This window comes from Phoxinus phoxinus (genome assembly GCF_949152265.1).
Source record: "Phoxinus phoxinus genome assembly, chromosome: 22".
In the NCBI taxonomy this organism is placed as follows: domain Eukaryota; kingdom Metazoa; phylum Chordata; class Actinopteri; order Cypriniformes; family Leuciscidae; genus Phoxinus; species Phoxinus phoxinus.
In genome coordinates, this window is record NC_136897.1 from 15015398 (window position 1) to 15042258 (window position 26861).

Genomic DNA, 26861 nt, shown 5'->3' on the forward strand with positions numbered 1-26861 from the left:
ATTGCAGGCTGCAGACAGATTCCATTGGAGAATCGAGCCGAGAGATCTCATAAAAAAAAGCCAAGTGTCTCACAATCATAACAGACAGTTTGTTGCGGGTCGAGTTGTTCTTTGCAAAGCAGCTCGAGTTTGTTTGCGAAATGCTGGATTTGTTTGTTTATGGCACCGCGCTAATATAAACTCCATAGAAATCCCCCAACTTCCGTCAACATATGCGTCACCTGCACCGAGTATCTTCGCTCTTGGATTGTGTTGAGTTTGAGAAGTTACAGCTACAGTTAAAGCAAACATGGTAATTACCTGCATAGCAAAAGGTTGTGAGAACAAGCAAAGGACATACACGAATGTAATGTTTCACAGAATTCCATCGAATGTGGAACTGAGAAATCAATGGATAGCTGCTCTGGGTATCTGCACTTCAACACCTCTCTACAAAATTAACCAGTATCGTGTTTGCGAAGAGCATTTTGCACCAGAGGACTACATTGAAAAAATGCTATATGGGCCAAGAAAGACGGTACTACGTCTGAAGGATACGGCCGTCCCATCCATTTTCAAAGCACAGGCAGAACAAAGTGCACATGCAAGTAGTCTTTTATTACCCTTACTTACGTGAATCTGTGTCTTTATTCAGTTGCAATGTGTGTGTGTGTGTATGTATATGTGTGTGTATATATATATATATATATATATATATATATATATATATATATATATATTACTGATAGGCTGTAGAGTATGGTTCAAATTTCCTCTAACCTCATGTTGACTGTTTAGCATGAACAACCAGACAAAACTGTTATCGTTACCTGTGAAATGAAATGACTGAGGGCCATTCACTGTCTTCTGTAGGAAAAATAGCCAGCTAATATTCACATAGACCGTATATAATTCACGCCGGTATGTTGACGGAATTTGGGGGAGTTCCGGTGTTGCGTGATATCTCTGCGCCCAAGTAGCAGTGCTTCGCCTATGTGCTTCACCCCAATATAGTTCCAAGTCAGTATCTGCCTAGGAAATCGCCTAGTCTTAATCTGCATTGCTATTTGTACTCGTTGTGAATGTTTTTTGGGGGATCACTTTTACTCACGCCATGCTATCCGGCAACAAAGGATTCCATTCATTATGCTAAGCTAGTGGCATCGCTGCCAGACTAAGACAATGCATGCACTGAGACAAAAATGCATTTGCCCGCCTATCTAAATTTAGGGGAGACGGTGAATAACCCCCATTTCAAAAACCGGTGGCGTGTTCCTTTTAAAGGTACAATATGTACGAATTTTGTCTCAAAATATCGACATGGCATTAATGATTAAATAAAATAATCTGAATCTGTGCAAGTGGTTTTGGATATTTTTATACAGTGTTATATATTTCTTTAAATTGTGCACTTCCATTATCCTAAATGTTTCCAAGAATTTGTAAATTAAGGGAAAATTCACAATTTTAAAAAGTGCCCGTCCCCATAGATATACATAATAAATGCTAGATGTCTCGTCAGTGCTGCTGGCCAATGGAGGTCGACGTCTGCACACGGCGGCCATCTTGTCACAGTCAGCTTTGTGTCGTAACATTGTGTTTTAATGATGCATGTACTTTTTCAATAACCATAACTTGCTCAATTTTCTACAGAATTTCAAACGGGTTGCTTTGTTATAAACGTCAGAGATCTAGAAATGACACTGCATACTTATGAATAATTATAATATTATATATTTCAACATGTTCAAGCATCCAGAATTATAGCCACGTTAATAACGTTTGTAAGAAACCAAACCGTTTGTAAATCCGTCAAGATTTCAGCGAGATAGAGTATTTGTGTTCGTGCAGATCACTCACCATACATCAGGAACCACAGAGCCCGCCAGAAAGCTTGCCTGTGACAAGATGGCCACCGGGTGATGACGTTAGAGACTCTGCCGTAAGACATCTAGCCTTTATTATGTATATCTATGCCCGTCCCTGTTTACTTCTCGCCTGTCAATGACGTAATATCCGTGTTAGCCCTAGTTTCCACATGTACTGCCATAGTAACCATGGCGACAAACGTGGACAACTGTTCAGTGCGTAACGTCTAGCGGCACACTGTTGTTGTTTCGTTCAAACATTATGGACCATGGCAAGCAGACTTTGGGACAAAAGAAGAACTAAAACGAGGATCAATATCGGTGTGGCGTTTCCGAGAGCTCCACATCCGCGACTAACTTTGACTTGACAGAGCTTTACGAGTCACGACTCGACAGGACGCCGCTCTTGCATGTAAGTTACTTTATTAGACAGGTGAGCAAATGTACATAAAACAAATCAATTGTTATATAGCTCAACATGATGAAATGTTAGAATATGATCAGTATGTATATGATTATGTAATATGATTAGTATGATAGTGTAATGTTATACCAAATGAAAAGTTTAATTCGTCAAATGGACTGACCTGTGTGAGTAGTAATTCAGCACTTGGGGGTAGTTCGGTAGAATTAAATGTCCTTATTCATTTATATCCTCGGGACTCGCGTGTGGCGCTGAAATCTCTCTCTTATTAGCAATCGCGACCTGCTTCATACCACAGTCATGTTAAAAACATGAATGTTTTCACTCATCCAAAAACATTATTAGATCCATCAGCATGACAGCAAGTCGCATCATTCCTCTTATCACTGCATCATCAACCTACTCCTTGTTATTGTAAGAGCATAGCGACCCCTAGCAGCGAAAACAAATTACATAGTGTAGCTTTAAGTAGGCTATATTTGATTGTGCTAAAATTGAACCATTTCAATTCTACTTTAAGTACACTTTAAATATATTGCATTTAAAGACTGATATTATACAGATATACTATCCTTACAAAGAGTGATATTAAAACACATTTTAGGATGAATATTAAGAAATGTGCATTATGTAATCAAGAAGTACTCCAAATAAAGTTTGACTATAACATTTATACCAGTAAGTCTCAGTAAATATGTTAATTGATTTGCATTATAGTGTGAAATAAATGTATTTTGGTTTAGTTTTTTTTTTTTAATCATAAGGGTCTTAATAAATAAAACATTTAATTATTTAAGCTGTTATTGTAGTAGTTTCTAAATCCCAAAAATGCTTGAACTTAGGGCTTTAAAGCAAGAGCAAGCAGAAAAGGATCTTAGATCCGCCACTGGTCTGTGGTTCTCAAACCAGGAGCAGCCTTGCCACTGCACATTTTGTATGCATCCTTTATCTAACATGAATTCAATTGATTCAACTCATAAGCTCATTAGTAGAGACTGCAAGACCTGAAGTGATAAGAGTCAGATAAGAGAGACATACAAAATGTGCAGTGGTAAGGCTGCTCCTGGTTTATGAATGGCATCTGTATCCTCTGCTCGTGACACAAACGTAATTATGCCTATAGGGTCATGACAATATGTCATGTAGCCTACTCAGTCACCAATACATGCATTTTGAGCGTTGCTCTGAATGACTGTTTGAAAAGATTATTCTATGCTATTGTTTTTGTTCCACCTGAATGAAATTAAAGCTTTAGGTGGGTCCTAAAAAAATTCAACCTGGCATGGGGAATGAAGTTTGTTCTTTGTAATCGTACAATTGCCGGGCTTGTTTGGAGTTATGGAAGGTGTGCGATTAAGCCATAGTATGTTTGCCGAGAGAGTTCGACACACTGCAACTGACGAAAACGCATGCAAATAGAAAAAACAACAGCAAATAACGATCAGGATGTTAATCTACACCACAGACGAGTATTGAACAATAAGCGGTCCCAGACAGGTTCCTCACTTGTTAGGGTCCCCTTGAAACATTGCTGTTGTTCTCTGTGCTATTTTGCGAGGGCCATTTCATCGTTGCTTAGAGCTTTAATTTGTAGTGCGTTTCTGTATTTGGGTGTGTTGCGAGTATGGTAAGTAAAAGAGTGTGTAGTAGGTAAAACAATTTAAAGCAGTCAATACTGTAGTATACAAAAAGAAAAGGAACATTTGTATTTATAGAGTACAAATATTTTGTAGAAATGTTACATGTTAATTTTTACACACTCTCTATTATTGTCTTCCCCTAACACCAAGCAACTGTGAATTTTTATTTAACATGTAAGACGTTTTTACAAAAAATTTATTTATTTTTATTTATCGTTTTTAAGGATTTATTTATATAGTACTGCTGTTGCTGTTTAGGGTTTTGACGTTCCTCCATGTTCAAAAATGATAGTGATTTCGCTGGGCAAACTCCATATAGGCCTAAATGCTTCCAGACTTGATTGGTAAGATAGTGATTTCTATTTCATTACAATGCCAGGCCAATTTAGCAGACATTACAAACATTTCATGTTAGATTTTCATGGAATATCCAATTTTGATAATTGAACGGATCATTTTGCATGTTTGACGATTTCAGAGAACTCAACAGTGTTGATCAACAAGCCATTTGCATTTAGTTATTGTGCAAATTGTAGACAATTGTACTTACGCTTTTGCACACGTGCCAAAACACATGTGATTTGCTTAAACCAATAAGAAATTTAAATCTGATGTAAAGAAACGAATTATTCAAAGATCTGAATTTATTGTTTTGAGTACTCTCATGAGACTGTGAAGGGATAGTTCTGCCATCCATGATGTATAGAACTGACTTCAAATAGGAAAGTAATCAATCTACTCGCATAGATTTATACCCCATATAAATGTAAGTGAATCGGTGCAGTTGTGGGAGTTTCTCACCAATGACACTCAGATTTCGAGCGATTAGAGAAGGCTTCTTTGACCTTAAACCTAGCTAAATGTGAATTTGGTCAGGCTACAATCACGTATCTAGGTAAGGAAGTGGGTCAAGGGCAAGTGCGCCCAATCGAAGCGAAAGTCACTGCGATAGCCGAATTTCCTGCTCCAACCACCCGTCGAGAACTTCGTCGTTTTCTAGGGATGGCCGGCTATTATCGCAGTTTTTGTAGAAACTTTTCGACGATTGCACAGCCGTTGACTTCACTCCTCAGTCCGTCGCGAACGTTTTTATGGTCTGCTGAATGTCAGCATGCTTTTAACTTAGTCAAAGATCTTATGTGTAATGCACCTGTTTTAGCCGCTCCAGACTTTGATTCTGCTTTCAAGCTCGATGTGGATGCGAGTTTTGTGGGTGCTGGGGCTGGGGTACAGTTCATTTTGGGCAATGATTTAGCCGGTGGGAAAGTCATGCCATTGCTGGAAGTATCTAATAATCCTGTTGTGTCGGACCAGCCCGATGAACTGGCAAAGTTTTTTCCTGAAACTTTTCCAGTCTGTGTGGTCACGCGAGCTCAGTCTCGTAAGACGGATGCTGAAGATTTAGCTACATCTTTTATTGCACCTGTTTTTATTAGTGACACGTTACCCGATGAGAATAAGACTGTTAAAAATTTGCCTGTTTTAAATCTCCCAGATGTAAAGCTGCGTGTGACGCGCGAGAGAGTTATTGCCGCTCAGAATGAGGATGAGAGTTTACAAAATTGCACTGCCGCGGCTGTATCACTGGAGGAAGCACAAGAGAGGAAAACTGCTTATTTTATTGAGAATGGTTTACTGATGCGTAAGTGGTGCTCTGATGTTTCTGACGATGCTGAATGGACTACTGTGTATCAGATTGTGATTCCAACCTGTTACAGACAGCAAGTGCTCTCCTTAGCTCATGATCACGATCTGTCGGGGCACTTAGGAATTAAGAAAACGTATTGCAGAGTTTTGAGGCATTTCTTTTGGCCTCGATTAAAAACTGATGTTACACATTTCTGTCGTACCTGTCGCATCTGCCAAATCACCGGCAAACCGAACCAGGTAATCCCCAGTGCTCCACTCGTGCCTATTCCAGCGATAGGAGAACCGTTCGAACATGTTATCGTTGACTGTGTCGGGCCTTTGCCTAAGTCTAAGACCGGTAACCAGTTTCTGTTGACTATAATGTGCACTGCAACAAGATTTCCTGAGGCAATTCCTTTGAGAAAAATTACAGCACCTGTTGTGACTAGAGCACTTGTAAAATTCTTCTCTACGTTTGGGTTACCAAAAGTGGTGCAATCAGATCAAGGCACTAATTTTCTTTCGAAGATTTTTACACAAGTGTTATCTAGTTTAAACATATCTCATCGGATTGCAAGTGCTTATCACGCTGAAAGCCAGGGAGCGCTCGAACGTTTTCATCAAACTTTTAAGTCGATGCTCAGGAAATATTGTATGGAGACAAATAAGGAGTGGGATGAGGGTGTACCGTTGCTCCTTTTTGCGATCAGAGAGGCAGTTCAAGAGAGTCTTGGGTTTAGCCCTGCTGAGTTGGTCTTTGGACACACTGTCAGGGGACCCTTGAAGATGCTTAAGGAGGACCTAATGTCTTTTGAGTCCAGCCCATCACTGAATGTGTTGGACTATGTGAGCAAGTTCCGTGAACGATTACATAAGGCTTGTTCGATGGCGAAAGAGTCACTCGAAGTTGCGCAGAGAAAGATGAAATGTCTTTTTGATCGTAAAGCTGTACCACGTTCTTTTAACAAGGGCGATAAAGTGTTGGTATTGCTGCCCATGGTAGGCTCCGCGTTATCAGCACGATTTTCTGGACCATATGAGGTGGTCAGAAAAATGAGTAACACAGACTACGTAATCGGAACGCCCGATAGGAAACGAAAAACTCGTGTGTGTCACGTGAACATGTTAAAGACCTTTCATTGCAGAGGAGCTGTCCAGCCTGATGTTTTGCCGGCAGAGGAAACTGTTGTTCCCATGTCATCTCCTGCTCCTGTCTCGGTATGTGCTGCCGTTAAACTTGCTGATCCTGAGGATGATGGAGTAATTGTACGTCATACTCACCAGCAATGTGCTCGACTCAAGAACTCGGAGGTAATGTCTGACCTTACATCTTTTATATCGCATTTAACTGAACAACAAGGATGTGATATTGTGCAGCTACTCAATGATTTTCTGACTTTATTGAATGATGTTCCTTCTCGCACCACAGTTTTAGAGCATGATATTAATGTGGGTGATGCTGTTCCGATCAAGCAACATGCGTATCGCATGAATTCAGTGAAGAGAGACCTTATGCGAAAAGAGGTTGAGTATTTGTTAGAGCATGGATTGGCTCAAGCCAGTTGCAGTCCCTGGAGTTCTCCGTGCTTACTGGTACCGAAGAGCGACGGCACTGCTCGGTTTTGTACTGACTACCGTAAGATTAATGCATTAACTGTACCAGATTGCTTTCCATTGCCGCGTATGGAAGATTGCATTGACAACATCGGTTCGGCTCGTTACGTCAGTAAATTAGATTTATTAAAAGGGTACTGGCAGGTACCGCTTTCGGCTCGTGCTTCTGACATCTCCGCTTTTGTGACACCCGACAGTTTCCTGCAATACTCTGTGATGGCGTTCGGAATGCGTAACGCACCGGCTACTTTCCAACGACTCGTTAACCTTGTGTTGTCCGGGGTGCCTAAGTGTAACGCGTATCTTGACGATTTAGTAGTTTATTCGTCCGACTGGTCAGAGCACATCTCTTTATTGAGAACTGTTTTCGAGCGATTAGAGAAGGCTTCTTTGACCTTAAACCTAGCTAAATGTGAATTTGGTCAGGCTACAATCACGTATCTAGGTAAGGAAGTGGGTCAAGGGCAAGTGCGCCCAATCGAAGCGAAAGTCACTGCGATAGCCGAATTTCCTGCTCCAACCACCCGTCGAGAACTTCGTCGTTTTCTAGGGATGGCCGGCTATTATCGCAGTTTTTGTAGAAACTTTTCGACGATTGCACAGCCGTTGACTTCACTCCTCAGTCCGTCGCGAACGTTTTTATGGTCTGCTGAATGTCAGCATGCTTTTAACTTAGTCAAAGATCTTATGTGTAATGCACCTGTTTTAGCCGCTCCAGACTTTGATTCTGCTTTCAAGCTCGATGTGGATGCGAGTTTTGTGGGTGCTGGGGCTGTGCTAATTCAAGCAGGTAAAGATGGTATTGACCATCCCGTCTGTTATTTCTCTCGCAAGTTTAACAGACACCAGTTAAACTACTCGACGATCGAGAAGGAGGCATTAGCGTTGCTGATGGCCCTTCAACATTTCGACGTTTATGTTGGTTCAAGTGTTAGTCCAGTTACAGTGTTCACCGACCACAATCCGTTGGTCTTTTTATCTCGTATGTATAATCAGAATCAGCGTTTGATGCGCTGGTCTCTGATTGTACAGGGCTACAACTTAGTTATTAAACATAAGAAAGGCGTAGAAAACGTGATCGCGGATGCACTGTCTAGAGTTGCCTGTTGCGGCGTCTGAGTATTCGGTTGAACAACTATATGTTATTTGTTGTTTATTTTTGCTACATATAGTTGGTTCTTAAGGGGGAGGGTGTTACGTTCCACGTGCGTTTCGCTGGCGTGGGAATGTTGTTGTTGTTCTGATCGCTGATGCACTACACGTGTGTTGTGCGTTCATTGAGTTTTCTTTCTGTTTTGGCCCACCTCTAGGTCGCTGTGACTGGCTGACTCATCTGCCAGTCATCATTAGGGCGGAGTCCAGAACCAATCAGAGGCAGCTGCTGGTTTAAGAGAGACGGCGGGTTCATTCATTGTTCTCGCTCTCCCTCTCTCGTGGCAGCAAGCTGTTGTGCGGCGTGCTGAGTGTTTGTATGCTCCTTAGGGAGTCTGTTTGTGTAAACTTAGTTTACCCGGAGAAGTGTGTTATGTGCTTTAGAGATTATATTTAATATTTGATTGTTACGTGTGTATCACTATGTGAAACTATACCAAGAGTTTTCAGCTACAAAGCCTTCCTGGGAAGGAACGTCAGGTCAGTATATCGCGATATACATTCTGCCCGTAGCTGTTTTTGTGTATATACACACTAGGTAAGAGGTGAGCGCCACCCCTTGTATTTGTATTATTAGTTAGGTTATTTAGGCGCCGGATGCGCGAAGATATCGGTTTGTTTTCTGCATTTTTCTTTGGTTAGGTTTAGGGATCAGGTAAGGATTGTTTTGTTATGTTTTGTTCTTTCCTTTGGCGCCACTTAAGTTCTTTCCCATTTTTCTTTATTCATTTGTTGCATTGTACATAGCGCACAGACACATAATTGCTTTGACTGGATTCAGTGGCTTCGGCTTATTGTATAATAAAAACTCCAGTCAAATTTCTCTCTCAGAAGTTGTCTGTCATGTTTCCTTCCACCACATTTTACCCACCAGTAGTATTTTAATATCCTTAATGTTATGTATATTTCCTAGACACTCTAATATCGTAACAATAATGTAAAACTGTCTTATGGATCTACTTAACAACCACCCAAATATATATATATATATACATATATATATTTACCTTTAAGTTGACAAGGAAAACGTATCAGTGTGGCTACATGCTATGCTTTAATAAGCATCTATTTTAATTTGTACTCCACCCTCCCTCCTCAAATGTGCACAGGAAGCAAAGATTTTTATTAAACCACTATCTGTGATGTAATATTTGCTCTCATTGTTTAAAATGACTAACTTGGTCATAAACAGCATGACAGAGGAATCATACTGGGTGACTCAGTGATACTTTTAAGAAATGTTTTTTATAGAAAACATGACGCTAGAAACTGGCACATAAAATCTTTCAAGTGCAATTTGAGAAGAACATATAGCAACATCAAACAGTAAAAAAACATACAGCAAATATGCAACATCAATATTCACATTATTCATGATGTGGATGCGCTCTCAGACCATTCGTCCTTTCAGCACTCTATTGATCATTTGCCAAACACGCTTCCTGATGGAGGATTTGGTTTCTCGAGCGCTGTCTCTCCGCCAGACCGCACTCCACTGAAAACAGACGGGGCCACCTTCCCCATGCGCTCTACACAACACAAAAACACATTCGTTTACTTAAATTCAGGTATGCATTACATAAAATCAGGGTTATTGTCGTAACTAAAACTATCAAAAGATCCCCTGCTGTAGTGAAAATCACGTCAACGTGCGGGGCGGGGCTTATTAACTGCTAGGAAGCAGAGGGGTCTCAAGAGAAGCCAGATTATAGCTTTCTGTTGATATTTTTCACTATTTTCATGTTGATGGCTGACACATGTTCTGTTGTTGGCTGCAAAGCTCAGAAAGGGCAAATGGTGAGCCTTCATGTGTTACCAAATGATCAGAAACTTCGATCTAAATGGGTGCAGTTTATTGGGAATAACTGTAACGTCCCTGCTAAACTTCCATCGAGGATCTATGTTTGCAGCAGGCATTTTCCAGAGAACTGTTTTGAAAATTTTATCATGACTAAGTTGGGTTTTGCTAGTAAACTTATATTAAAGCCCAACGCGGTTCCATCAATTTACTCTGGGAGCAGAGACAGCACGAACCAACATGCACCAGTAAGTTTCTTTTTCTTGTGTTTTATGCTAAATGATTTAGTCAATGTTATCATGCCAAAAATAGATGGTGCAGTGGTGTGTATTCAAAAGGCGCTTAACATTTTTGCAACGTAGTGCACCCATAGACTGTAAAAAATTGTGCACCTCGTATATGATGTAACTTATTATATTACGATATTATGATGATGATGAACTATATGCCTTTCTCCACCGACTTTATATGATATTCAAGGCATTTCTAAGGATACTTATTTTTAGAAGGCAGTTGTCTGACTCTTATATGGCGAACCGGAACAATGTTTGTGTAACATTAGCAACACATTATTAGCTGTTTGATAACGTAGTCAAGCTAAAGGCTAATCACGTGTCTGTAGAGAGTAAGGTGGCCGAGAAGTGCAAAACAAATCACAATAGTGTGCTACAGTCGGATTCCGGAAGTAAATACTAACGTTACATCAAGTTTCTTCATAAGGAAATGTATTTTTAAAGGAACACGTCGACTTTTTGGGACGTTAGCTTATTCACCGTATTCCCCAGAGTTAGATAAGCCCATACATACCCTTCTCATCTCCGTGCGTGCGTACCGTTACTCTGTCTGACTCACCCACCGGTAGCCTAGCTTAGCACAAATACTGGAGATAAACGGCTCCATCTAGCCTACTGCTCCCAAATAAGTGACAAAATAACGCCAACATTTTCCTATTTACATTGTGATTTGTATAGTCACAGCGTGTTCAAATAACAAGGTCACATGAGAGACTGCCATCCTCTAACCGTATACTGGGAACTAAGTTATATTCGCAGAAGGCGATCAAAGCACTGCTAACGTTACTTCTGCGGAGTGATTTGCTCGCAGCAACACCTGAGGAGCAGAGAGTTCGTTTACAATCATGGGTGTTCGCTGTATTGTAAAGAGCTGCGACAATAAACAGGGGAGACCAGGTAATACCATGATGTTTCATAGATTCCCAACCAAAAACGCTGACCTAGTGAATATATGGCTAATTGCTCTGGATCATACCTGTCAACACTCCCGTTTTCACCGGGACTCTCCCGTATTTCACACCCATCTCCCGCCCCCCTCCCGTTTTGTCCTTTCTCCCGTGAAACTCCCGTAATTTGTGTTCCCAAACGTTGTTATATGAATAATCACATCAATATATTATTCCAAGGTTGCCCAGTTGTCAGATCTTGTATGAAACCCATCCTACTCGCGCAATCAACACATCATACACATTTCAACCCATTTGTGAGCTCAACCTGGCAACCTACCACTCAGTAGCGCTGTTGACGTGCGCAGATCGACGTGGGAATAGGATACAATTCATAACAAGAGAAACGGCAGCCCCTGCGCTTGATCTGCAATTTTCAATGTCCTATATAATCAATAAAAAATTAAACTGAATATTTAAATAAATTGATAGTCCTGTTGCACGGGTTTTCGTAATTATTGAAGATAATATAACAAATAAATAAAATTGATAGGCCTATACTTGTTAAAAGGGCTTTGTGTTTCATTTATTAGTCTTCTAGTCTACTGTCACTAATAGAAAAAAAGAATGAACGAATTAATTAAAACGAATTGAATTAATAAATAAATAATAATATTGACGCACATGCTTCTCTCTAAGGCCGGTTATGAATGTAATTTGATACTTATGAGTCATGACTAATCATGCACGCGTTTTCAGCGCGTTCAGTCGGTTCACAGCGGTGTTTAAAATCTGCTGCATTCACAGTCAGAGAATGTTTCTAGTCGTTACGTGTGTCCAGCATTAAGTGGCCTTTAGTCTGCTATCAGTGGCTCAAACCTCCGTTACTAACTCTAAAATGACGTTTTGGAATTAGCAACGGAGCATGGGTTTAGATGCGCAAGGAATTAGTCCTACATACAAGAGCGTTTTAATGACAAAAACTTTACAAACGTCTTGAAATACATCATCTGAACAATATTTCGAGGTGTGGTAACTGTAGTATAAGCGGAATAATTGACTCCAGACCGTTGAATTATTATAAAAATAATGCACACCCGAGGTGTAACGGCCACTCCGCTTCGCGTCGTGACCGCATTACCACCTCGGGTGTGCATTATTTTTATAATAATTCAACGGCCTGTCGTCAATTATTCCTTACTTAAAACTCAATGGAGACGATGACATTAAACTTACCACACTCGGCCATGACCTCATATGTCTTGCTCTTAACCTCTCCTTTCAGCCCCAGTTTACTGCGGGCTCCTTTCAGATCCTCCTCTTTTACAACTGGCCGCTTCTTCTTCTTAACCTCTGGCTGATAGAAATATCATTTTTTTTAAAGAGAAACGTCTGCAGCAGTTAGCACTTAAATTGTTACACATATACTTTTATTTATAATCTAAACACAGATTAAAGACTTCTTCATACCTGAGACATTCTGTATGGTTGCGGTTTGGTTTCTGGACAAGTTGTGTACTTTGTGTTTTTGCCCTGGCTCTTTTATACCCTTGTTACCAGGTCAGTGTGCCCCCCATCCCCCCTTCTTATCATTATATATTATTAGCTCAGCAGTCAGTGTCAGAAAGCCTTCCTCAGGATGACTACTATGAACAGCTGAAGACATTACAGACAAAACAACCTCCTCCTATCCCTGCTTCACTGATGTATCATATGTTTAAATATATTTTGTTGCTACAAGTTAAAATCAAAGCAATTGTAATTGTGGGAAAAGGGTAATTTTTGACATGGCTGATACTGTCAACCCTATAAGTCAATCTAAACCAAATTGGTTCATAACAATAACCGATATAATTCATCATTCTAATGCATAATAGTTAGAATAAAAAACAAAACAAACCTTGGTGGTTGTGATAAATGTGCATGATGATGGAGATGTTAACATGCCACAGAGATTATATAACCAAATCATTACACACTTTTCTGGGGTGGTGAGTCAGCCTTTGTGAATGAGTCGGTCCATCGCTATGTGTGCGCCAATAAAAATAGATCTTCAGTAACTGTTTTCAATTCAGTCTTTGTGAATGTACACTATTTTTTAAATGTTTTTGAAAGAAGCCTCTTATGCTCACCATAGCTGCATTTATTTGATCAGAAATACTGTAAAAACAGTAACATTGTGAAATATTATTACAATAATTAAAAAAAAAAACATTTTCTATTTGGATAGATTAAATTTTAATTGATTCCGGTTATGGCAAAGCTGAATTTACATTGACATTCTGAGGATGCACACCCAGTTTGAAAAAATTCCACGCTACAACTAAAAATAATTATAGCTCAACAATATGATTGACTTTGGTGGATGTCCTAACAGTCTCAGATCCTCTAATATTACTCAGATACTTAATAAAACATGGCCGTGCCAATAGGGTTGTTTACATCAGAAATGTACAATAGCAAAACATATGTTGAGCGTTTCATGATCCAACATCTGAGTCTATATTTTGTCCTGAGAGTCTTTGTCAGTGAGAAAAATACATAGATATGATGTTCGTGTGTTCTAATGGTCTGGTGAAAGGTGTCAGGGGTTCTGGGTTATGATCCGCCCTAGTATATATATATTTTCTCATTAAAACCAATTATCAGTGATTGTAGCTATATCAAGAGCTGGGACACATTTGTGTGCGTAAGTCAGTTGACCGTTTTGAAATCTGTGTTGCTGTTACCCATTTCATTAAACCCCAACTTTCAGTGCAGATTCAAGATGGACTTTGCTATAAACAGTGCTGGGTAGATTACTTACAAATGTTGCGCCGTTACTGATTCAAGATTACATGACATATTACATCAGGGTTTCCTAGACTGGGATTTGTGAAGGAACTGCAGAGGTTTGTGATTTAATGAAAAACTATTAAGTAATTAAATCATGAAAATGTTAAATTAAAATAGATTTTATTTTAAAATGTATAGAAATAAAACAAGTAATCAGATTCCAAAAATGAGGTACTTTAGATTAAATGTAATCAGTTACTACTCAGCACTGGCTATCAAATCATAAGATGCACTTAAATTGGATCAGTAATCATCCACATGGGCCATTTGTCCTCTGACCCTGATGATTGCCATTTGCGGCTATATTTGTTCTTGTTTTATGGATAAACTCACTTCATATTTTGTCATTTCGCATATGAAGTAAATGTATCTTGATTTAAGAATCTTTAGACAATTGCACTGAAAAACAAGACCCAAATACTGAGGAAGAACATCACTTTTTTTGCACTGTGTTCAGAAGGTACAGTAAAAGTTATTTCCATAGACCCTGTGGAATTAAAATATTAAAATAAGTGTGGCTTATAGTGTTTTTTGTTTTGTTTTTGCAATATACTGTCTGCTAATGCTTCTGGTTACTGAATACAAACAAAGAGGATAGCTCTGAGCCAACACGTAAAGTCAGCACAAGTTCACACATAGATATAGGTATTGTCAGATTTTTATTACTGTCAGTGTACATGTAACAATGTTGTTGTACACTCCATAACATCACACATTATACATGCCATTTTACAAAGTGTAGAATTAAACACCATAATTTAAACTATATATATATATAATAATTTATCCAATAAATAAATACATAAAATAATCTTATTTATTTTAATTATATCTATTATAATAATAATTATTTATATTTGGATGCAAAAATCCAAAGTGACAAAGACTTACATTTACAAAAAAATCCAGGAAAACAGACCAAAATATTGATGAGTCATCCAGCACTACAAATGTTTTTGCCCAATCAGATGCTATAGAAAGGGAATGTCCCTCCCACTAAATTATCTCGCTTCTCTTTACTAATCATGGTTCGTCGTTGTGTATTTGGCTGTTCTAACGCACGGACATTATTTTGTTTCCCAACCATAAACTGGTTACGAAAGAAGTGGCTGGAGTTTATACATTTCGAAGAAGGGGCTATTTGTGCCAGCTCGCGACTTTGTGACAGACATTTCTCTGATGAATCCTTCACCAATTTGGGGATGGTTACTGCAGCGATAACGTGCTACCTTACATTAGCAGACACTGCCGTTCCCACTCTGTACACTGTAGGCCCTTCCCCTCCCGCACGAGTAAGTATTGTTTTCTTCTGAGGCATGACATTAGCATCAAAATGCGATCAAGCTCTCCCTCTGAAACGACCTTTCTTGCCTGCTTTGCTGAGTGACGTAACAACGTCATGATGCAAGAGTCTTTTGAACCGGATCTTTCGAACCGATTCTTTGAAGCAAACAGCTGAAAAGAACCTGTTCGCGTCACTAAAAGCGTCGGATTTCAGTAAGCGAGCATAGCTAGCGACAGATATGGTGAAAAGGTGCGTTTTAGGTTGTTATCCGCACAATACATTATTCCCTTTTCCCAAACTACCCTGGTTGCGAGCCCGTTGGCTTGAATTTTTGCATTTTGAGGAAGGAGGAATATCAGAGAGCTCGCGTTTGTGTGCGAGCCATTTTGCCCCAATATGCTTCAAAAATTTACAGCAGCACCAAATGGGCTTCGCCGACTATCTGAACTTAATAGATACGGCTATCCCGACGATATACACCGTTGGTCCAACGCCGAGTGTGAAGGTAAGTAGTTCAGGGCTCCAAACTGCGACTAAAATGGTCGCATTTGCGACCAAATATATTTATTTGCGAGTGAAATTTCTGCCAAGGTCGCCATTGGCGACAATACAAATTTACTCCCTTTGATTGTAAAATCTGCATCATACATGCATGTTTTATAACCAGTAGCCTATCGCTTCATTTGTTTTGTTAACGTCATGAAATGAGACGCTTTGTGTGAACTGAGTGAAAGCGCCAAAATATGAGCGGGTAAAACGAATGTCACCTTTCGCGTCAGAAAAAAAAAATGTCAAAGCGAAAAATATTGGACTTCTTCAAGCAATCCTCATCTCTGTCAATCACCAGCACGCATGACACACCTCTGCTAACAAAAAATATGCGATATTTTAAATGCGTCATTCTGTTCATAGAACGCTCCATATGAAAGTTTTTTTTTTTTTTTTTTGCAATGCCAATCTAGCGCTGACTCCATGACGAGCCAATAATCAGAGTTGTTCCCTGCACCGCACAGCTTAGTTTCTAGATGTAGAAACTAAAATGTTTTGCCGGACTGGACAAAAGCGAAGCGAACTGGACGAGATGAGACAGAGTGTGGCTGTGCGCGAGCAATAGTGCGCGAGAGAGACCGATAAGGGTGTCTGCGCGCGAGAGACTTCAAATAACAAGAGACCTTTCAAATAACAACTACAGAATTTTATTAACTGACATCGGGATCCCGCTTACATGGCTACCTTCCAAATAAATCAATAATTTGACACAAAATATTGATTTAAAAACGATTGTATTGCTTCCGTGTCCATGACAACGCTCTGTTTTTCATGGCAACTGTGTCTTATCAAGAAATAACATACTGCATTCTACATTAGAATTTAACCAAGCCATGTAATAATAGGTAATAATAATAATAACAGAAGATAATATCTCTAGTCTATCCTAATAATTATTATAAATACAATGTATATAAAATATAAATACAATTTAAAATATTAATAAATTATTTATTTTTATTTATTCTGGAGAAGCACTGAATTTTGGTGAATAAGAGGACCCATTTTATTTTGATACACATTAGCAGGAGATGTAGCACAATATGAATGTAAAAAGCAGTTATAATTAGCCTATGTGACAAATCAACAAATAATTTTGGCCAAAATCGTGCAGCCCTACTGAGGTATGATCACGAGACACAACATTTTTTTTGTGACTTTTGTTCAAGAGCGGGCAAAGAAATAGCAGGGAAAACGGAGTTCATTACAGGAACTAACCATTTCAAAAAAGAGACTGTGAGAAAACACAGGGACAGTAACAAGCATAAAAATGCACGCAATCACATAGGCTAATCGCGAAGAATGCTCCACAGACTGCACCGTTAGCACGTGCAGTTTCTCGTGCATGCGAGCTGCGGGAATTTATTATTTATTATATAAAAAAAAAATTTGGACTGTATATAGTTCATAAGTCGGAAGTGACATTCAGTTCCCAAATAAGCTTCAGTTCCCAGAACATTCACAAGATGAAAATGCTGAAACTGTAAGAAGAGGAGAGACATGCACACAACAGGGTGACTAAAAGTAAATGCATTATTATGTGGCTCTTAAAAAAATTATTTGGCGCCTGTTTTTTCCCCCTATAGGAGCCAATGGCTCCTTACTTGATTTTTTTGTTTGGAGCCCTGTAGTTATTCCTGGTCAACATTTTGTTCGATCGAAGAACCACCCACTTAAAACCGGAAGTGACAGTCTGACTGACATGTAGAACGACCAACCACGTTCGTTTTGGTCTTTAAAGCGACAGTTCACCCAAAATGGGGTTTCTTTCATTGTTTACTCTCCCTCGTGACGTTCTAAACCTGTATGACTGACTCTTTTCTGCAAGCACAAAAGAGGGTATTTTAAAGAATGTTGAAAACCAAACCGCTTTGGTTACCATTGACTTCTTCCATTATGTAAACCAAAATATCTAACATGTTGTTCCATGGAAGAAAAAAAAATCGGATTTACCACAATAATAGACAAAAGCACAGTGGTAGCTATTCAAATAATGCTGCACTAGGTTGTAAGTTACAGATAACATTTTAAAATGTAAAAGAGCTCTAAAACGAACATTTGCATTGCCTTATTGCTATACTGCTGTATCTCTCCAACAGCCAATGACACGAGAGGTGGGCTGCCAATGTAATGCTCCAGTTCTGAAGAGTGTGGCAGTCCAAGCAGTACTCAACCAAAAAAAGCCAAAACGGAGGAGTAAAGGTAGCATTTTTAACTAAAAGTTCACTTATGAATTAAGTTTTGCATTGAGCCTCACCAGTTTGCTTTCTCTTTTTTGTGGTTTCATATCAGCAATTCAAGTCAGACCTCTTGTGAGTAATTGTGCTAGTGTGTCCTGCTCCGATGAGGACTTCCCAGTCAAATCCGAATCTTCATTCACATCAACACCAATTAAAAGACCACGCATGGAGGATTCCTCAGATGGGACATCCTGCAGCTCAGAGGAACCAACAGATGATACCCACGTGCCTGATATCATTCAGGAGGAAGACATAAAGTAAGTTAAATCCAGAATACGATTCAAGGTTCGTTCACACCAAGAATGATAGCTATATGTTGAAATCCACACTAATGCAATATCTCTTTATTATGCGAGAGTACAGCAGTTACTTCGTCAGCCACTTCACATGCTTGAGCTCAGGTGGATTCTGATTGGCTCTCAATATTTTTGTAGTTCATCAGCAGGAAAAATCTTTCTCAGAGCAATTCCAACTATAATTCTTCTGTGATATTATTGATGAATTTTGTTAGAATAGGGAAGTTTACACAATATATTTATATTAAACTTTATAGTTTTTGGTTTTAACAGGCCTTAAATTAAACTCAGTATGCCATTTAAAATTCTCTAAATTACAATGCATGAGTTTGTTTCCTAAAAGTAAGTTAAAGGGGTCATGACATGAGAAACCAAATTTGCCTTGATCTTTTGGTATATAAGAGGTCTTTGTACCATTTAAACGTCCTGCAAGTTTCATAGCTTAAGACGTCCTCCCCATTATAAACGAATCATTTATTTAATCAAGCTCTAAATACAGCTCGTTCTGGATCCATGGTAAGAAGTGACGTCACGGTACGAAGTGACGTACCAGCGTTTGCATATGACCGCCTCCAGGCTCCAGCACAAGACAGTTACGCTTTAAGCGCAAGACAACTACGCTCATTTCGTATCGTTGTCGCGCCCGCGCGCTCGCTGCGCGCCTCAAGTGTTCAGTCGGCGGACAGCGAGTGGGTCTGTGTACAGGGAAATGACGACGCCGCAGATGTGCTGTTCCTGGCTGTGGACAAACAACATCTTTGAATACGCTGCGAAAGATCCAGACGTCAGGGAAAATGGATGCACTTTATTTTTTGCGGACGTCTCAGTCACGGCAGTGTTAGTTTAAGCGTTTGTTCTGTACATTTGAAGGATGACTGTTTTGAGCTTTGCCAGAAAACTGTTGCTCAAAGATAAGTCCGTGCCGACTATTCTGGGCTCAACATCGACGACGCAAACTGTAAGTAATGTATTTAAAACTTTAAACTACTTTTTAAATACGCTGAAAGATCCAGACGTCAGGGGAAAATGGATGCACTTTATTTTTTGCGGACGTCCCAGTCACGGCAGTGTTAGTTTAAGCGTTTGTTCTATACATTTAAGGATGACTGTTTTGAGGAAAAAATCCCAATATGATGCTTGGCTTTGCCAGAAAACTGTTGCTCAAAGATAAGTCCGTGCCTGGGCTCAACAACGACGACGCAAACTTACTTTTTACCATGGCTAATATAAACAGATTTGTATAAGAGAATCTTCAAAATATGTCGCCTTTCTAGTAGGCCTACATGTGATTAGTTAAATAATGTTAAACTGTTAGCAAATTAAGCTATAGGATAATTATGCAACAATAATCCGTTTTCAAGTGTCTCGGGTTAATTTTTTTTTATTAATTCAAAATAGTTTCACTTTCCATGTGGACACGAGCTGATCCAGTCTTCGTTGTTGTGGTGATGGTTAATTTTCCTCTGATTCCGGCTCAAACATAATAAGGTTTTATCATTGCAAGAGCCATCGCTTCACATGCATCACCCGCTAATAAACAGTTGCGCCGAATCCGCAAATCCTCTGGCTGGGGGCGTTAATAATTGATGCATAGGCACTGACGTTAGCCAATCATATCACTGGGCGTTAACACTGAACTCTTAAAGGGGAAACACCCCCAAAACAGACTGTTTGAAGCAGAGGATGAGAAACAGGGTGGGAAAAGGTCATAAATCACTACATTTTAAAAGTTTTTTGTAAAAAAAAATATAGTAATACTATAATTGCACCTAAGGGAACATAATAAAAAAACAAAAAAAACCATGTCATGACCCCTTTAAATAACTGCATTGTGAACCAGAGGTTAAGATTAAGCCACTGCAAATGTATTGGGCTCAATTGCTGGTTACTGAAAAGTTACAGATCATAAAATAACAAACACAAATTGTTGTTTTGACACTGTTTATTGAAAAAGCATACACGTTCATAATTTGTCAGTAATTCTAAATCATCTAATATAGTTTAGTACTTAACCCCTCTCCACATCCAATTGGTTTCATTTTCTTCCAACTCTAATCAAGATCACTCTCTAACAATAGTCAGAATCGAACCCGGAGAGGGAATGGCAGTTACATTTCCACCTAGTCAAAATCCTATCAGTAAGCATGTTCATCCAGCAGGCCTGACCAGAAAGCCAGGTTTCAATTCATCCCTGTTAAACAAACCCATACCGTGTGCAAATATGGTACTCCCTCAAACTTGGTCCATTAAATGTCAGTTAAATACAAGTTATAAGATAATTGGTCCTGTACTCCCAATTTCATTCACTCCAACTCTAAACCTGCAGACATCTTCCCCTTCACATTAAAGATTGCAAATCACCATTCTCCAAACATCTGTGCTTTAGTATTGAAATAAAATGTTCAATAGAGCAGAAAAGTGTGAGGGTGGATGAGAAAGTGTTTGGAAGAAAGACACACTGGTTTAGTGTTTGACTGGTAAATATTAAATGGAGGTGAATGGTAATACCGCATACAAAGACACCACAATGTAACACCAAACTGTGCAAGAGGTTATGTCCTGCAACATAGCATCTACCCTGCAATAAGTAGCAAAAATTAAAGAATTTAAAAAGGACAGTTCACCCAAAAATGAAAATCACCATAGATTAGTCACCCTTCCATTCTGCCAAAGCGGTGTGATTTTCGTGCTTTGTGAAATACTAGACATTTTGAAAAATGTCTTTGCATTTATACAATGGAAATCAATGGGATCCAGTGTTTCTTTGGACCGCAACATTATTCAAATTATTATGTGTTCTACTGAAGAAAAGTCATACAGGTTTGCAATGTCATGTGGGCGAGTAAAATACCTTTTTGGGTGAACTGTCCCTTTAATAGGCCACAAAAAACCCAGGGGTAACAAATAAATACAGGAAAAACAATGGCAGAAAAAACACAGCAACACACTGAATTGAGACAGATACACTTTCAAAAGCCAAAAAGTAAGACAAGCCATCAGACTAGGGGAATGAAACTGCTTCCTCTGGATTTTCGTACCTTGTCATTTTGGCTGCTGCCTAATGGTTAAAAACAGACATTGTAAGACTGTACCAACTGTATTATAATACCAGCTCATAACACTGCTGACGATTGGTTTTCTGTAACATTAATCCGCACAATTTCCACACAGCTGACATGCACAAAACTCTGTCGCAACTACGCTCACAAACACATTTAGGAACCGACTATGAATGACCTTGAACAGTTTATCCAAGTCAGTGTGATCAATCACATGCATATGGTTAAAGGTACTTATCTCAGCAGAACATCAGCATGTTATTTGTATAGGTTTAGGCTGGTTTTTATCACTTCAAATGCTAGATGGATACAAGCAGATGTAGCTGTGTTGTATATCCACATGGTTAAGCAGAATTATAAATGTAAAAAAAAAAAAAAAAAAACTGACTGAAAATATTATGGTCCGATCATCTCCAATAGACTGGTCCAAAATCCTCATGATCATCTATGGCATAGGGTAGCAAAAATCTTTGACAATGTCAGGAGGGTCCATGTGTTTACAGGAGCCTAGGTCCGTTACCCTACAATTCATAGGCTGAGTTAGTCATCATGCCCCGGTAATTGAGTTGGGGTCATGGGAACGAGGGAGGCCTCAAGTCCAAACTGATTTGAACTCAAACTGGAATACCAAGACGATGCTTCTTTTTCTTAACAGACTTGAGCCCTGTGATTCTTCGTACATCGTCGTCACCATCTGAGTCCTCCATTTCGTCATCTGCGGAGAACAGGATCTGACCAGCACAAGAGGAAGAGTGCTAAACAAAGACAGTTCAACTAATCATCTTTTTTAAAAACAAGCAGGTGATGACTTTATCCTAAAAAGTGGAATACTTCTTGCAAACCTGAATATGTAAAATAGGTAACTTCTCAATTTCTGACTGAGCTGCTCAAACCTTTACAAGCGAGAAAGATGGACTACAGTGACATGACAGATGTCAGTGAATTTATATTTCACGCATACATGGTGTGTGGATGGAAATGCTACACAAGTGACTGTTCTCAGTCAAGTTTCCTGCGCTAATGACTTGTCAAATCTATCAACACTGACAGGTAGGTAAGTTGAAAAGTTTCTGTATTGAGGAAATGTTATTAGGTCAAACATAACAGAACTAATTGAAATATTAGTAGCAAAAACATATCAGGAAACCTCATATATGGAGTTCTGTTCATCCTCTAAACAAAACCCTCTAATTACGAAGGTAATCGGTCTTCCTTTGAAAATCAAGTGTTCCCAGAGTTCATAACTGGATGTTTTGTGGTCTGTGTAACTCATTCTTAAAGGCACACCTGCTTCATTAGATTGTAAACTTGCTGACTTCCCATGGTTACTGTTATCTTCAGGTATGAAGTGTTGGGGAAGAGTCATACAAATGTACTAGAGGGAAAAGGGAATGTCCCATCTAGAAGAGGAAGAGGGATGATTTTGAAGTTGGCACTGTAGGTCAGGGGAAACCCAAAATATGAATACTGTCATTCAAAGATTTTTGAGAAGTAGCAAAAGTGTCACATCTCCCATGTTCAAACTTTGTTTTGACAGTTTTATACATTCCGTTAATAAAACTTTATAATTTGTCATCAGTTATGATTTACTTATGTATTACTTTGTGGTTGAAACACATAATCAGAACTTCTGAATGTGGTGAATGTTCTGTCAAAGTGAATGAATAATTTACACCAGATCGTTTCGCTGGTGCTCATGTCACAAATTATGCAATTCATTTAATTAAAGTTTTATTCAATTAACAGCTGGTAGTAATCCTTCTCCTATATGGCTATCACTTCAAATTGGCTCAGCAAGAATAACTTACTTCTGATTCAGAGTCATCGTGTGACAGTGCCCTTCTGTAGCGCACTTTGCTGTTGCCGCGAGGATCGTCTTCTGCTTCCCTCTCCTCCAGTTTGGCTTTTGTTCTGCTCTTCTTCATTAGGAAGTTATCCACCACCCAGAACATCAGAGCCTGAATACACACAAACAGATGTGTTAAAACAAAAACAGAACTACCTGTCATACATTTGATGAATTATTAGACTGAGTTAGCTTGACAAGTAGCCTACAAGGTAAAACATATTTACAAAACACTAGATTAAAAATGCACAATATAAAAATGACCAAGGCTGGATGACATTATCATTCAAAAGTTTGCGTTTAAACAGCAATGTGTTAAATGTCAGGACCACTACTGAAGATTGACAATTAGCATAAAGTTTGGATTGGCGGTATGGTTCTGAGTAATGTTTTATTTTAAGGTGACAGTTACACGTTACTACATGTACTTACTATAGTAAAAGTAAATTATGCATAATTACAATTAACTAACCGTAACTCTATAGTAAGTACATGTAGTTAATTGTACTTACTCAAATAAGTACTAAGTAATATTAATGTAACTGTCACCTTAGAATAAGTGTAACCTGGTTCTGTTCTGGGCAAGAACTCTCTGCCCATCCATACAGCCTAGCATGGATGAGAGCAGCAATAACCCCCCTTAGGGTAAACAGAACCAACATAAATGTATTGCAGATATCATTAATGTTCAAGAAAAATGAGTCTGATTCAGAGGAATATAAGAAGGTCAGTCCTGACTCCTGACTGATGAGAAGTGAAGGATGGAGGAGGGTAATTAGCTCCTGAGCAATGCGATAAAGCTGTTGATAACACTGAATGGGCCTTGTATAGGGATGCTGTGATAGGAGTCATATTCCTATAGGTAGAAGTGGGTCAGCTTATGCGAGTGACTGACGTGACCTGCCAGAACTAACACTACGGTGTGATTTATAAATGTCACAAAATATTTGTATTTCAAATAAAGCAGTTATTATTTTATAACTTTCTATTTACTTAAGAATCCTGAAAAATGCAACAGTTTTTACAAAAAAGCAGCACAAATGTTATCACTGATAATAAGAAATGTATCTTGAGCAGCATATCAGATTGATTTCTGAAGGATCATGTGACAATGAATGCACCCTTGGTGAGCATACAAAACTTAAATAAATAAATACAGTAGTGAAACAAAGGGTCACTTACATTCACAAAAAACGGGACGATTAGCATGACGATAGCTAGCTCCAGACGAGGGTCCGTTATGGGGTTGAGTGTAGCCAGCTGTCCAACACACAAACACCAATCAAATAATTTAATTTAACTACAATGATTACATTTTTTGGTGGAATATTAATTTAACTGCAAGTTAATAAATCAGTACTATAGTGATACATAATACATTTTCTTCAGATATCAGAAAGTTCAGAACATGAACCACAACTCAACATCCATTAGTATTGGACACCTGACTGACCTTCTTCCATTGTGGGATGAGAAGGACCAGCATGATCATGACCTTCTCAAACATCATGATGAGGATGTAGAGCGCACACTGACCTGCCCAGGCGCTGCACTGAACTGGCTCGCCTATATGCAAACATTAAATAGAACAGCACTTTTAAAACACCGGTTCTCAATCAGGTTTCCCAGCAAACTTCCTCAAGAAGACTTACAGTAAAATGATTTAACAATGTTTTTTCTTTAAAGAGCTAGGATTCCCACTGCCTTGAAAAAGCTGGATAACTGAGGAGCCTAAATTTGAAAGAGTGATTTCTAGATTTTGAAAAGATCAGGGCATTTTGAGAGACACTGCTTTAAAACGTGCATTTCTTCATAAATCATCATAAATGTATATCGCTGCACAACCCTGTATGTGCAGTTCAGTTGTTGGTCGAAACAAGAAAATGGTGATGAAATTGGTTGGTTGAAAATATTACAAACCATAAATCAGCATTTCAGTCTTCAATAGAGCTTGGTTTCCTCTAAAGCTCATCTAAATTAGTTCAAGATCATTAAATGAGATTACAGTGCCTCGAAAGTCAGTCTAAAACAAGTTTACAAAACCAATGCCTGTTAAGTCATTGATCAGACTGATTGTTTGGTTTCAAACAGCCATTATAGTCTGAGAAGAACAAGATTTCTATCATAATTTCAAATTAATTTCATTCACTGAACTCAAATCAGACAATGCTTAGGAATAAAAGGACTGACTCAATTTCCCATCCTCTTTGTACGAGGCCACCTTCACATAAAGAAGCTCAGTGGAAGTGTCTGGTCCGTAATCAATTCACAGTTCCTTCTGGACTTTTAATTTACTCAACAATTGATGTTAAGGTTCATACCATATTCTCCAAAACGCAGTGAATCCCACTGTCTCCATTCAACCACAGCACCAACAGCCTTCACGCCGCCATAGATAACCAGCATGCCTAGCGTCGCATCCAACAGGAAGTTGATCAGGTATCTATGAAATCAACACAGGGAGTTGGGTTGCTGAGCACAGCAGATAATACATATGTAAAAATCACAGACACAAAACACTGCGGGAAGTACAATGATGTGTGGGGGGGAACATTGACAACAACGCGAACACAGACTCACAGTGAACATGGGTCCTCCTCTGTGAGGTCAGACAGGTAGACATTGGCAAAGTGAATGAACAGCATCCCTATGGCCTGTTTGGAGGTGTCCAGAAACCTGAGAGAGGTGAAGGGGAGGAGGGGGCGGTGAGAGGAAGGAGACCTGGTTAGAACTCACCGTTAAGTCACGAGGGGAACGCAGGGCTACATAGAGGGCCGCTAGACGAATTTCAGGTCAGTGGAGTGCAGCATTAACCGTGCATGTGTTTAAGTATCTAGTGCTAATGACACAAAATGGCGGATTACCAGATTCTCCAGGGTCTCCGTTCGTGCTTGGGCTCCCTGAAGCGTTTCACTGTGGAGAGGAAACAGAAGCTTTCAAAATTGGTAGCAGGAAGAATGCGGTGATCAATAACATCTGCCATATGAGAGTAGTGCTGATGCTAAAAACTCTTTGCTGGCTCTCTGATATAGTGCTATAAAGACACAGGTCAATAAATGATACACAACATTAACATTTCAAAAGGGGAAGAGATGAATGAGGAACTGCTTCATCGCGGGTTTAAAGAGCTTCCTACACTCACATGCAAAAACAAACCTGTGCAAATGGAGGTTTTCTTCTAAGAAGCAATTAAAGGAATTAGGATAATAAAATCAAGCTCATCATAGAAGAGTTGTATGAGCTGACTTAGACTGACAATAAAAACATAGCATCACGAGTGTAGATGGACAGTAATAAAGATAAAAATAAATGCAGGGTTGCTTTTAAAGAAGAGGTGAGAATCGCTGCTTTTTGAGAGGTGGAAAGCGCTAGTGCAGCCACCCTAGCTGCCAAACGTGACTCAATGGTTCACAAATAAAGGACGGCCTGTTTCACACAATGGCTGTTTGTTTGTGTACAGCTATTAA

General features: G+C 39.1%; 2 protein-coding genes across 8 annotated transcripts in view; one reads left to right on the forward strand and one right to left on the reverse strand.

Moving 5' to 3' along the window:
- Positions 1-23126, forward strand: LOC306990163 (uncharacterized protein). 5 transcript variants are annotated; one of them, XM_079596594.1, is made up of 4 exons: positions 1-583; positions 18053-18155; positions 18246-18450; positions 22204-23126. In XM_079596594.1, exons 1-4 carry the CDS (start codon positions 290-292, stop codon positions 22244-22246), a joined length of 645 nt encoding a protein of 214 aa, XP_079452720.1. In that variant the 5' UTR covers positions 1-289; the 3' UTR covers positions 22247-23126. The 5 variants fall into 5 exon arrangements, with proteins under 5 accessions (XP_079452720.1, XP_079452719.1, XP_079452722.1 ...); XM_079596593.1 differs by lacking the exon at positions 1-583 and adding an exon at positions 9921-10352; XM_079596596.1 differs by lacking the exon at positions 1-583 and adding an exon at positions 15026-15411.
- LOC306990162 (store-operated calcium entry regulator STIMATE-like) overlaps positions 9533-26861 on the reverse strand; it is a 20574-nt gene continuing 3245 nt past the window's right edge. The window contains exons 2-10 of one of the 3 annotated variants that reach the window (XM_079596592.1): positions 26259-26307; positions 25975-26070; positions 25716-25837; positions 24848-24960; positions 24577-24654; positions 23357-23506; positions 22169-22279; positions 12521-12641; positions 9533-9835 (exon numbers count right to left, since the gene is read on the reverse strand). In XM_079596592.1, coding sequence (XP_079452718.1) covers positions 9729-9835; positions 12521-12641; positions 22169-22279; positions 23357-23506; positions 24577-24654; positions 24848-24960; positions 25716-25837; positions 25975-26070; positions 26259-26307 — 947 coding nt within the window. In that variant the 3' untranslated portion in view covers positions 9533-9728. Of the gene's footprint in view, positions 9836-12520; positions 12642-12754; positions 12858-20423; positions 22304-23356; positions 23507-24576; positions 24655-24847; positions 24961-25715; positions 25838-25974; positions 26071-26258; positions 26308-26861 lie in introns of those variants that run through there. The other 2 variants (XM_079596590.1, XM_079596591.1) reach the window with 2 other exon arrangements.

Coding starts and splice junctions, on each gene's coding strand:
- LOC306990163 (XM_079596593.1), top strand. CDS start 10,047: ATGTTGATGGCTGACACATGTTCTGTTGTTGGCTGCAAAGCTCAGAAA. Junction 10,353..18,052: donor GCACGAACCAACATGCACCA/GTAAGTTTCTTT, acceptor TCTCTCCAACAG/CCAATGACACGAGAGGTGGG. Junction 18,156..18,245: donor GCCAAAACGGAGGAGTAAAG/GTAGCATTTTTA, acceptor GTTTCATATCAG/CAATTCAAGTCAGACCTCTT.